This window comes from Armigeres subalbatus, chromosome 3 (assembly GCF_024139115.2).
Source record: "Armigeres subalbatus isolate Guangzhou_Male chromosome 3, GZ_Asu_2, whole genome shotgun sequence".
Lineage (NCBI taxonomy): Eukaryota > Metazoa > Arthropoda > Insecta > Diptera > Culicidae > Armigeres > Armigeres subalbatus.
Genome location: NC_085141.1, coordinates 308,352,194 through 308,364,629, shown reverse-complemented (window position 1 = coordinate 308,364,629; position 12,436 = coordinate 308,352,194). Strand labels below are relative to the sequence as shown.

At 42.7% G+C, this 12,436-nt stretch overlaps 2 protein-coding genes across 4 annotated transcripts in view; one reads left to right on the top strand and one right to left on the bottom strand.

Annotated features, from left to right (window-relative positions):
- Positions 1 to 11,694, bottom strand: part of LOC134220696 (mucin-3B-like) — a 48,294-nt gene extending 36,600 nt beyond the window's left edge. The window contains exons 1-2 of one of the 3 annotated variants that reach the window (XM_062699799.1): positions 6,404 to 6,562; positions 4,682 to 5,157 (exon numbers count right to left, since the gene is read on the bottom strand). The gene's annotated coding sequence lies outside the window, so the exon portion shown is untranslated. Of the gene's footprint in view, positions 1 to 4,681; positions 5,449 to 6,403; positions 6,563 to 11,631 lie in introns of those variants that run through there. The other 2 variants (XM_062699800.1, XM_062699798.1) reach the window with 2 other exon arrangements.
- On the top strand, positions 6,891 to 8,400 carry LOC134222637 (heat shock 70 kDa protein cognate 5-like). Its single transcript, XM_062701795.1, has 3 exons — positions 6,891 to 6,950; positions 7,821 to 8,117; positions 8,176 to 8,400. The coding sequence occupies exons 1-3, from the start codon at positions 6,891 to 6,893 to the stop codon at positions 8,398 to 8,400; spliced, it is 582 nt and encodes a 193-aa protein (XP_062557779.1).
- Positions 11,695 to 12,436: the final 742 nt, after the last annotated feature.

Genomic DNA, 12,436 nt, shown 5'->3' with positions numbered 1-12,436 from the left:
GCTACGTCAGGGCTGGGAATCGAACCCATGACCATTCGCTTATTAGGCGAACGTGTAGCCAACTACGCTACGGGACCCCCCATAATCATTCATGGAAAATTCAGATATGTTTTACTACTTCCATTTCAACTTAGGGGCTACTACACACTGATTTTTTTTCTCATCGGATTTAAATCAAAAACCGTTATCCATGTGCCAAAATGTGTACATGCTAACGATGATGTTTCAATTTTGATAGAAGGTCTCGTTGCTGTAGGGGAGAACAGTGCATAACGCACCCACGGGGCAAAATAGCCTAACTCATAAAAACACTCATATAATCTTTTTTATTACCATTTTAATTCAATATTAGGTATTCATTACTGAGCTGCAATCGAAAAAATAAGCTTAATATTTTTATTTTTACTTGAATTTAACGATTTGCGATTCTCTCACCTCACCCTTAAGATTGTCGTTTAATTCATTAAGATAAAACAAACAACCATGCGTTCCATTATTTTACATGCAATTGAGTCATTTTACAGCACCATTCGGACATTTTGCCCCAAACCCATTTTCGAAACATATTTTGAATGCCATAAGTCATAAAAACCTTGGTGTTTTGAATAAAAGATCAATGTGAAATGTATGTAGCTAAATTTTGCATCTCCACGTTGAAATGGTTTGGTATTCTTGTTATTATTGGTGAAAACATCGAAAAAGCTTGACCTTTTCGGGACAAATATGCCCAGCGTTTTAGATTGGCTGTGTAAAATCGCAGAGAGAGCTAGATCTCCACTTTCTTCAGCAAAGTTGTTCATCGGGATGTTGGCTTTACAGAAAAAAAATATCGGAGGTCATATCCTATATCCTGATATAGTCTCAGACCCAGATACCCCAAACCTTGGAATGATTTCGCTTTTGAGAGCATGCAAATGAATCTGAAATATTTAAATCCTATACCGTATTGTTTGATAATTTTGAACACTTAATCAATTTTCAGGAATACGAGATGCTCAAGGTTCTGCAAAACGTTCGCGAGTTCAGCCAACGTCTACCAGATCAACCAAGCCTTTTGCAATGTCCTTATCGTCGGTATATACCCAATCCTGTTCAATATATGCAAATTGGATCAAATGCGCATCATATGAACCCAATTTTCATAAAAATGAGATGTTCAAGGTACTTGAAAACATTCTCTAGTTCAACTCAAAGTACCTAACAGAATCTTTTGAGAAGACCGTATCATTGGTATACAGTACACCCAAACTAGTTCAATAGGCATATGATTCAAATTTCCTTGAACATCTCATGTCTTCCAAAATGATCTTGAGATAAGAACAAGGTATCCAACAGGTTAGTGGGGTTTGAGAAAAATGCCTTCACGGTGTGTCTATGGGGAAATGTTTTTTTTTATTCAAAAATCAGTATCTCTGAAACTACCACCACGTGACAGTATATGCTCTCCTCTTTCATATAGTGGGTAAACTAAAATTTTCTATCGGGGGATCTAGAACAATTTTTATTTTTTCACTATTTTTGGTGCAAACTCCATAGGAATCTCAAATGATAGCCGATTTAACCCCCCAAAAGTGTATGGAAAAATGACCCCTGAAAGAACATTTTAAAAATAAACCTATGTGAAAGAGGAAAACCTATACTTTTGTGTAGTGAGTGTTTTAGAGATACTGATTTTTTGAAAATAAGCCTCTTCGGACAAACACACCGTGGCCTTCAGCGTGTGTTAATAGATTCACACATCAGCGTGTCAATCGGCGAGCAGCAAGCCATGACTTGGCCTCTTTTAGTCAGACCTCCGTTGCCGACACACGCATCCACGGAGAGTCGCTGTTCCAGGCATTGAGGGCCACAAATTTTGGCGATCCTGCCAGTCTATTTTTTGGATCCAGTCGCTGATTTCATGAGGTGAGTTGAATTCAAGTGCTTAAATTGTGACGAGTGATATATTTTAGTTTGCAAAATCACAAGACGCGTCTAGATGACCATCGGAAAATGGTTTGTGGTTTGCTAAATCACAAGACGCGTCTCGAAAACCGTCGGAAAACGGTTTGTGGTTTGCTAAATGGTTTGTGGTGGCGCGTCTGAATGACCGCTGAAAAAATGGCTTGTGGTTTTAAGAACATCAAAGCCTCGCCTGGAAGACCGTAAGAAACTGATTTGTGGTCTGCAAAATTACAATACGTGTCTGGAAGATCGGTTGAAATGGTTTGTGGTTTAGAAAACTATAAGGGGTGTCTGAAAGGTGACCGGGATTAGAACCTAGCCACCTTCAGCATGGTTTTGTATTGTAGCCGCACATCTTACCGGCCAGCTAAGGAAAACAGAGTAACCGAGAACATATGTTTAATATGAAGCCATGTGCTTCTACGAGTTGACATCGAGTCTTAGAACATCGACTCATGGAGGATCTAGCTTGTGAAACCCTATAGGCTCAATGGGCCTGCTGAGATGTTTAGCGCTGATTGAATATATCGTTCATGACTTGGTTGATCGGGTAGATCATACTTTCTGAACTGCAGGACGTTTTGGAGAACTTTTCTATGAAGAAAAGTAATGAGTGAAATCCTATCGGCTCAATAGACTTGTTAGGATGTTTAGCTTTGCATGGATACATTGTTCAGGACTTGGTTGATCGGGTAGATCAGCAGAACAACAACCTGCCGGGGTAGAAGGGCCAATTTCTTCAGTCCAATCAAAGAACTCAGGATGACGGCTTGATGCAACACTGCCTTTCTTCTTCACTACACAAAACCGTAGAACTTCGGAAACCACTATCTGAAAATTCTTCTTTTTTTAACTGAAACCCGACTTTTATACGGTGTGAAAATTAAACTAATTTTATTGATCTACTCTACACAATGGCTGTTAAGGTTATGAAAATTTTCGTCCAGACGTCCTCATTGCTTACTGATCTCCAACAAGGACGTTTTAGAGACCCTGAAATAGTTTACGTTTATTAAAAATTCGATTAATGTATATATTATAATCATATGGATATCTCAGCTTAAGACATTTTGTTTCTGATAAATTATTTCAGACATATTTTCGGATACATTCGATAATATGTACTCCAGTACAGTTTGGACAACCTACACTGCAAAAATTCCACACATTTTTATTGGCAAAAATCCATTAATTTAATTCATGATTCTAAAAAACACATAACCACTCTCCACGCGAAGTACAAATATAATCTACATATAATCAAATAAAATGTATGTGTGGTCTCTATCTCTAATATGCAGTTATTGAATTTATGTGTGGGTACAAATTGCATATATTTGGGTCACCAAATTGCTAAAATTTATGTGTGCGACAAATATAATCAATGTAAAGAATTTTCTAGGTGTAGGACATCCGAAAAAAAAATATGCCAATGTCTTTTCAGTTCTTTCTATACTAATTTTGACAGGATCCAGTGAAATTTTGTATTTTAAATCTACGTAAAAAAAGTCGTCCTGACAGGGTTAAGAGGTGTATTTTGGGCTGTTCTCCCCTACATATCTTTGATATTGAAATAACTCCCGATGTTTAAAAATTAACCTTTTTCTCGTTATTTTGATCAATTATTTTTAACAGTTTTTATGCAGCATCCTCTATTCAACATTTTGTCTTAGGAACCCTCTGGAGCCAGCGAAGGTATTCTATTTGCCGGTCACCAAGAAATCTGCATTATCAGCAGTTCCAAATTTTAAAAGGTGCTATCTATCGCCCACGCGCTCTCTTTTGTAATTCACACACACAAAATAAGTAAGTGATCGATGTGAATTCCGCAATTCATCATTATGCATCTAAACGTATGTACTATTTCTGAAGAATAGAGCAAAAAAAAAATGTTTTTATGTATTCGACATGCATTTAATATTTTAGAAACGAATGGAGTAATAATTAATGCAAACCATTACTTTGAATGTTATTTCGTAAAGATATTGTGGTGTTTCTAACTTCCTATGATTTTTTATTATGGGATAATGGAATGAAAACTTCTCTTGGATAAATGTTCTATTTGGATCAGCAGAACGTGAAAAAGGGAAAAATAATAATAACTCAAATTTTTGTGATTTGGATATGCACGGCAGTACAAAAATGTTTCAAACATGTGGGTTAGGGGAAAAGACGGCTTTGGCAGGTTTTGTTCTATTATTGGCAAGGGGTTTTTGTCGACCGAATTTTATGAAATTTGGCCACAATATTCTTTGATATGCAAAGAATGTTTAGGCCAAATTGGAACATAATCAGTCATAAAAACCCCCCTGACAATAATAGAACAAAACCTGCCAAAGCCGTCATTCCCTCTACCTTTATTATATTTATTTTTAAACGAGGCTTGCAACAAGTTGCCTCCGACGGATCGGTTCTACTTTTGTTATCAGAAACATACAATACATTATTTTGTTGCGGAGTTTTAGATGAACCACGTATATGTGATAAGTGTATCACCATTTAATTGATTTCCTGAATTTTTATCATAAAGATTGGATTGGAATTTGAATCTTAATTAATGATATGGCTACATGCGTTTAATAATGTTTTAATTTTAAGTTCAATTCCTGGACAATCATAAGTATGTTATTAGTGGTATCTATCGTATCATGAATGATAAATTAGATAATATGCACGCTTCTATAAATTGAAGTTGTTTCCCCCAAATTTAACTAATATTTAAATCACCTTCACTTACCAGTCTTGGTTCGTACACGAATGTGTGAGTTCGTCCGGGGTGACGTTTATTACACTTTTTACGTTGCGGAAGATGATTGCTCCGTTTAGACTTGGCCTTCCTGTTTCAAGCACGAATAGCTTTTTAATGTATGACTCCTTTCACTTTTCCGGAAAGATCCTCTTTTTGTGTTTACTGTCCCCTGTGTCGAGAAAACCGACTAATTACACAATCGCATTCGGTCTAGGTATACACAGATATCCTTTAGGTGAATCATCATTTCACAGACACATTTTTCCTTCTCACCCTTGTTGGGTACTCATATATCCTTTTTCGACAGGACACTAATGACTGCAATCACATTGCAAAATGGCAACAGACCATCGGAATTCGTATGAAAACGTTTGCCGACCTGTTTTTCGCAGATTCTGCATATGTAACTCCCGAATACTAGGCCGAGGCGAGGAAAATCTTGCGCAAAAACTTTTCACACCTAGCTAAAAGGAAAACACTATTAACTTTTGTGCATCTAGGACGAGAAAAGCACTGGCACTCCGTTCTACACTATTTTCGAAACCGGAAAATGGCACTTTGTCTGCAGTTACTCAAGCCGCGTCGTCGGGGGAAGTTCAATTATTTCGCCAATAAGTGCCACAACTGATAGCCATTGAACACAATTTTCCACGGCGCATCACAATTTTTAATTGGATGCCGATGTTACATGTGCTGCCATCCACCAGCAAGAGTCGACGTGTTCTGGAGTTTTCCTACACACCAGTGAATGAGGACTCGCTACCGTCTATTGGGGTGTTGTTGTCTGGAGAAACTGGAGCAGAAAAGTTCAACAATCTTTTTTGATAGAATTACTACTGATTATTATATAGCAAAGCTTCGACACGAAATTAATACGTTCAGTGACTTCGAGGATCTAAAAAAACTAGAACGTGCGAGAACTAAGCGTTAGAATCAATATCGACATATCTATATTAAAATTTCAAGTCAGGAATCCCCAACAGAAAATCAAGATTCAGTATTTCCTCGAAAGTCAGTTGTTAGCATACCCATAATGTTGCTTGTTTCTTGAAACTTAACCTTGCGGCATTCAAGGATGGTTTGAATCATTTAGTTATTTGGTTTCGATTATTTACAGTTCGTAAACAACTTATTTCAGAGACTGAGTTTCCAAATGTGTTGCATGGTTGACTTTTAGAACAATGTTTTACTACGACTCTGCCCAACAGTGCGTTGTTTTAATTCCATTAGTTACGACGTTAAAGTTCTAATTGCAATGACTTATACTAAATGATCACAAAATTTCACCACGCGATCGGTAATCATTTTTTTGCTAATGGACAATAATGCACTTGTGGAGACGCGTGGTATATTGTAGATTAGTACTGCTTGCGGCTGCAAGGCTGTTTTGCTTCTCCGAAATATTTTATCCAAATGTGGAAAATATCGGCTTTTCTAAATAATTTACATTTGAGGTCTAGTTTTAATATGCCTATCTCAAAAGGTGTTGTAGGTTGTTTCGAAGCCATTGCTTTTTAATCTAAAAGAAGTCCATACAACTTCTCAGATCGGATCGGGAATCACATTTAAGCATTCAGCTAAAATGTTTCCGCTTTATTTCATTATATTCGATACTGTCACTATCATTTGGACTCCTTCCTTTTATAGTAAAACACCCCAATCGACGGTATCGAACTGTCCCTTCATCCCTTAGGTTATCCCCTCACTCACTGTTCTCGGTCTCCCCCGGAAAACTTTTGCTTAAATTTTCCTCGTTGCTGAGCACTCAACAGTCACTCTCTTCACACCAGCCAGCATCGTCGACTGCTTGGCAACAAACGCTCGCTCTGCACACAGCCATACCTCCAAAAAAAAAAACACTCTTCTTCCGGACCGGGACTTGTTTTCGTTGAACAGCTGCTGCTTTACGATGGTATCCAGTTTCACAGACCGTTTGTCACTGCACACGTCTTGGGAGCTACTGATTGTTGGCTGCTTCTCCGGTTCTGGTCGTTCAAGTGTTGAGACGAAAAGCATGAGAATGGAAAACTCTCCCACCGAGTCGTCCTATTTGTTCTCACTATTTACAGTCAGTCGAAAAAAGGAAACGCTCTCAAGCTTTTCACTCTCTTGTTGGGTAGTTGGGGTGGAAAATTACCACCCCATACAGTTTACATTCCTCAGCGTCCGTTTTCGGTTGGGTTGTAGGTATATCAGAATGTGGAACGCTAGTTGGACCAAGGGGTTCGACAATTTATTGTACAGTGATCGGATTAGCGTAGGCATATATTCAGCATTTGATTACAGTTAAGTTAGCTGGGTTAGCGTCCTCTGTCTGTGGCTCAGCGGTATGCTGCGCGGTATCAATGCAGATCATACTGAAGGCGGTTAGGCTTTTAAATTCCGGGTCGATCAAGAATAAAATTAGTTAGATGGAACTTTAGTAGACTTCAAATGAATGAAATAATTAAGTCATTCACACCAAATCCTATTTACCGAGCACGGGGAGCGATCTGAAAAATTATTTTGGATCATTTTAATAATGTACAGGAAAATTAAAATTCATCAATTTTATAATCAAACATTCATGCCAAACACTGTTGAATGCTTTCTCTATATCGAATATTCTCCAGATCCAGCCGAATTAAATTTGTAACTTTTAACAACTGATGAGTAGTTGAATGCCCAAGGCAAAACCAAATTGCTCATCAGCAAAACTTGAATTGTCATTGATATGAACCATCATTCTATTGAAGATTACCTTTTCAAATAGTTTGCTTATTGAAGAAAGCAAACTGATTGGGCGATAACTAGAAGCCTAATCTGGATTTTTGTCCGGCTGCAAAATTGGAATAACTTTGGCGTTTGCAAATTGAAAACATTTGTTAAATAAATTAATTAAAAAGGATAAAGAGCTATCAGAAAGTTTTTTGATTAGTATGTAGAAAATACCATCATCACCCGGGACTTTTGGTGGTGGTGGTTATTCGTGGCCATTCTCCTCCTCCACGTACCGTCTGCCATCTGCACCCCACCATAGATGCTACGCAGCACTTTCCTTTCGAAAACTCCCAGTGCGCGTTGGCCCTCCACGAGCATCGTCCAGGTCTCGTGTCTCTAGAGAACTACCGGTATAAGCGTTTTGTAGATAGTCAGTTTGGTACGGCGGATCTGCCCCGAGGGAGGCGAGGAAGATGCCGAAAAGGCCAAATGCGAGTTGTCCTCCTCCGTGCAAACCGACATCAATCTGCCATACATCACCATGGATGCCTCCGGTCCTAAGCACTTGAACTTGAAGTTCACCCGTGCCACGCTGGAGCAATTGGTCGGGGATCTGATCAAGCGTACCATCGGACCATGTCAGAAGGCTTTGGCTGATGCCGAGATATCCAAGTCGGACATCGGAGAGGTTATTCTGGTCAACGGTAAGTCCCGTATGCCCAAGGTACAGCAAACCGTGTAGGACATCTTCGGTCGCCAACCATCCCGTGCTGTGGATCCAGATGAAGCCGTCGCAGTCGGTGCGTGCTGCCGTGCAGGGTGGTGTACTTGCCGCAGATGTAACCGATTTGTTGCTGCTGGATGTTACTCCCCTGTCGCTTGGTATCGAAACCCTCGGAGGTGTTTTCACTCGTTTGATCACTCGTAACACAACTATCCCAATGGAGAAGTCGCAGGACTTCTCCACTGGTAAGTCCTCTGGGTTTAAAAATGTTCGATTGAATTGAATTTGCATGACAGATCTGAACATCTCGGGAGCCTCAGCAATGGCCGATTTGATGGCCAGGTTCGGAATACCATCCGGTCCTGGCGCCTTACATACACTAAGGGACTGTACAATCTCCGCAAATTCCGCCGCAGTTACTCTTCCCTCGTCGGCCACCCTGGCCCCTGGCAGCTCCACAAAGTGAGGCCAGGGACTTGGGTCATGGCGTGGGAAGAGCCCCGCGATGATCCTCTCCAGCATCTCTGGAGACCGCTCTGTAGGGGCCATCGCCCCACGTGTCTTGGCCATTACGACCCTATAGGCGTCACCCCATGGATTCGCGTTGGCACTTTGACACAGGACCTCGAAACAGGCTTTTTTGCTTGATCTAATCTCAGTCTTCAAAGCGGCTCTAGCAGCCACGAACGCCACCCGTCGTTCAACAAGCTCCACATCTGTGCGTGCTCGCTGCATTCGCCTCCGTGCCCGTCGGCAGGCGCGGCGCAGGTTCGCAATTGCTTGAGTCCACCAGTAAGCCGGTGGCCTCCCATTCCTAGGGTGGACTTTCCTAGGCATGCGAGAGTACTGTTACCAGCTGCTCGCCGCTCAGACCGAGAGTATTGTGCTCGCAGCGGAGCGCTTTCTTCAACACCTCGTCATCGAAGTACGATGTCTTCCACATACGAGGGCTAGGTCTCGCCCCTCTTTCCGTCCGCTGAATGCTGGTCGTATAGTCGATACTGTAGCAAACCGCCAGGTGGTCGCTGAGAGTGTGACCATCATTTACCCTCCAGTTCGAACTACTCGTTTGGCCAGGGCCCCAGAACGTAACGTCGATAATCGACTCGGCCCCGTTCCAGCTGTAGGTACTTTTGGTACCGACATTGACCAAGTCCACATCCAACATGGCCAGTGATTCCAGCAGGATCTGCCCCCATTGATTTGTGGAACGGCTTCCCCATTCCACGGCCTAAGCGTTGAAGTCCCCCGCTATCACCACCGGCCTACGCCCCATCAAGTAAGCCGTCAAACAATCCAGCATACGACCGAACTGCTCGATCGACCATCGAGGAGACGCATAGCAGCTGCAGAAGAAGACCCCATTAACTTTGGCAATGACGAAGACACCAACTCTTGGACTGGGTATTTCCCCGTTGTCCATATCGCCGCCATTTTAGACCCATCGGTCTGGCCGTTCTGGCCGGTACCCGGTAAGGATCCGCTATAATGGCGATATCCATCCCCCATTCAGCAACTGTCTGACACAGCAGTTGTTGGGCTGCGTCACAGTAGTTCAGGTTTAGCTGCGTTACTTGCATTGTGATTTTGCAGCACGCTTAAACGCCGGGCACTTTGAACCCCCCATGGGATGCTTGCTGTTCACGGCTTTGCTGGAACAAATCAAACAATTGGGAGGGTTCGTGCAGCATTGTGCCTTATGTCCCTCCAATCCGCAGCATCGGCAGCGCTTGCTTCTGTCAGGGCCTTTGCAGTCCCATTGCTTGTGCCTCGGTTCCAGGCACTTGAAGCAAACTTCGAGCTGCCCACAGGGCACACCGACCATCTCACCTTAACGCTCCCTAACTTGACTACCTTGGAGGCATCCTTTGCAGATAGTAAAACCAATGCTACCTGTGTTCCTGCTGGACCTTTCTGTAGCCGAACGGCTGCGGTGGGCGTCTCCACTCCACACTGTCGTCACAGTGCCGAGACGAGCTCTTCGACTTCGGTGATCTCGTATAGGTCTTTATCCCTTAGATTCACTCCGTCGTGAGTGCCCTCACCTTGACCGTCTCGCTTAGGACTTTCTCCGCCAACTTCTTGTAGGCTGTGCCCTTTAGCGAGACGCCCCGCTTCAGCTCGAGGATCATCTCGCCCGTCCGGGTACGTCTTATTCGACGTACGTCGGCGCCGAGTTCACCGAACTTGACGTCACACTTGTAAGCCTCTTGGCTGACCAGAAGGAGTTATGAGTGGGAAATTGTCGAGCACTGGGTCGTTCAATTATATAGCACCGTTTTACCCACTGCCCCACTCTTCACTTACCTTTAGCAGGAGCAATGAAAGTTGAAAAACCTTGTGGAGAAGGGGAAGCCAGCCGGTTCTCTTGACCAAGGTGGACTAAAATCGAGGAAAAGGTGTCTTCTCAAAGTGGACTACCAAGACCAAGGCTTGGATACCCCTTTCAGGTACGGAAGCGGAACAAGCAATACATATGCAATGAGGGAGTGCAGCTCTTAAATAACCTGACTACCAGTTTTCATCTTAACATTATTAATTTATTCGCCCCTTGGGCATTTTCAATGGAGAGACAATGGTGTACTTGCGCTTTTTACTGTAGATGGTGGTCGACGGAGATGATCTCGTTGGCTAGCATTGGTGGCGGCGATGATGCTGACGATGACGAGGTTTTCCGGTCACAATCCGGCGTGATCATGCTGCTTTCGGGCTTGGATGTTTCTAATGGGGTACCGGGAGTGCTTCGGACCTTCTCGGAAATTTGCGGTTGGCTTGGTGGCGATGGGTAGACACGAAACTTTACCGTGGTGGCGGCCGCTGGAGGTGGCCGATTGCTCGGCGACGGGAGGCTTGCGGCTACGATCCAATCCGCGCGATGGTGGCCGGGAATCGAAGTGGGTGGTTGCCTTTTCGTCGGGGTATGTAGGCCAGCGACCTAAATTGGCTCGATGGCGGATGGTGTCGGCGGTCGCCAAAGGATCTTCGTTTGGGAGGGCCCGCAACCACAATGGGCACGATGGCGGATGGTGACGGCGGTTGCCCCAGCAATGTATATCGAGGTGATCGAATATACGAGTAGGTGGGCGCGATGTCGGCTTGGATTGGCGGTTGCCGATCGATTCCAGTCCCGGATTCACCTTGCCTTACCTCCATACTGGCGCTATACCCGCCACTGGATTTAATCCGGCTTGATGGATGGCACTGCGGAGTATAATATCCGTCGGGTCTTGCCCGAGGACTCGAAAAGAAAGAAAAGGAAAAGGCCCGGAAGCAGACTCGGGCCTTTTCTTCTAATAATTCACACCTATTGAAGTTGAACTTTCTTAGAGGTGCTATTGTTGTTATCACTATGCGTTTTACACTACATTCACAATAGCACGCTATTTATCCTTAAGAGAGCACCAGTTCACTGCATAAGCATGCAAATTTTATTTTGTAATTTAATTTTAATTTAACTTTACGGCGCGCACTACTACTGTCTTTGTAGTTCAGACAGAAAGAAGACCTGACTCACCCTCGACGGTCTATTTACCTGAGTTTTTTTTTCTAACTTTCTTTTGGTCCTATTTCGTTTTCCTTTTCTTACTATCTTACCAAAAACTGAAGAGTCATTCTCCAGTTTTTCGTAATGGTTGGCATCACTTCCGCGCAGGGTATTGATTGGGTCAACACCGTTACGGGTTGTTGTCCAGACTCAAACCGCGGAAAGTACAGTGAGGGTGAGCATGAATGGAACGAGGGCTGTATGTCTTTCCCGGTAGTGCCGAATCTTTTTATTTCGAACAGCTGGGATCGCCACCAGTAAGGCTGTCCTACTACTTTTATTAGGGACGGACTGGGCGTTTGGTTCTTACTGGCGTGGGGGACGAGACATGGGGATTAGATCTGTTCAAATTTCAAAAAGTTTTTTAAAGTCGACCGGTCAACTGGTATTCACAATTATTATGGTAAGATAGACCTCTGGTGAAAATTTAAGCTCATTCGGTTAAAATTTAGGTGTGCTTCAAATCAATTTAGTGTTTTTGATATGTTTTCGCTCTTGAAAAAATCATAAGTCTGAGTAGGATGATTGAAATGCTTTGCAACAACCTCTAAATGAAAGCTATGCCCTTCCTCGACCACTTTCTAGAACATTGTTTAACAATTGGAACAGATCTTGTATGTGTTTCAACTGATTTCCTCCATCAAGATTCCCATAAATCGATATTTTTCGTTGAATTTTTGCTTATACAATCTTCATCCAGATTTATTTTTGGGCCAAGTTACTCGGGAAGTTGCAGTCTCACATTCGCTTTAGCTCAGTCATGTATAAAATCTCA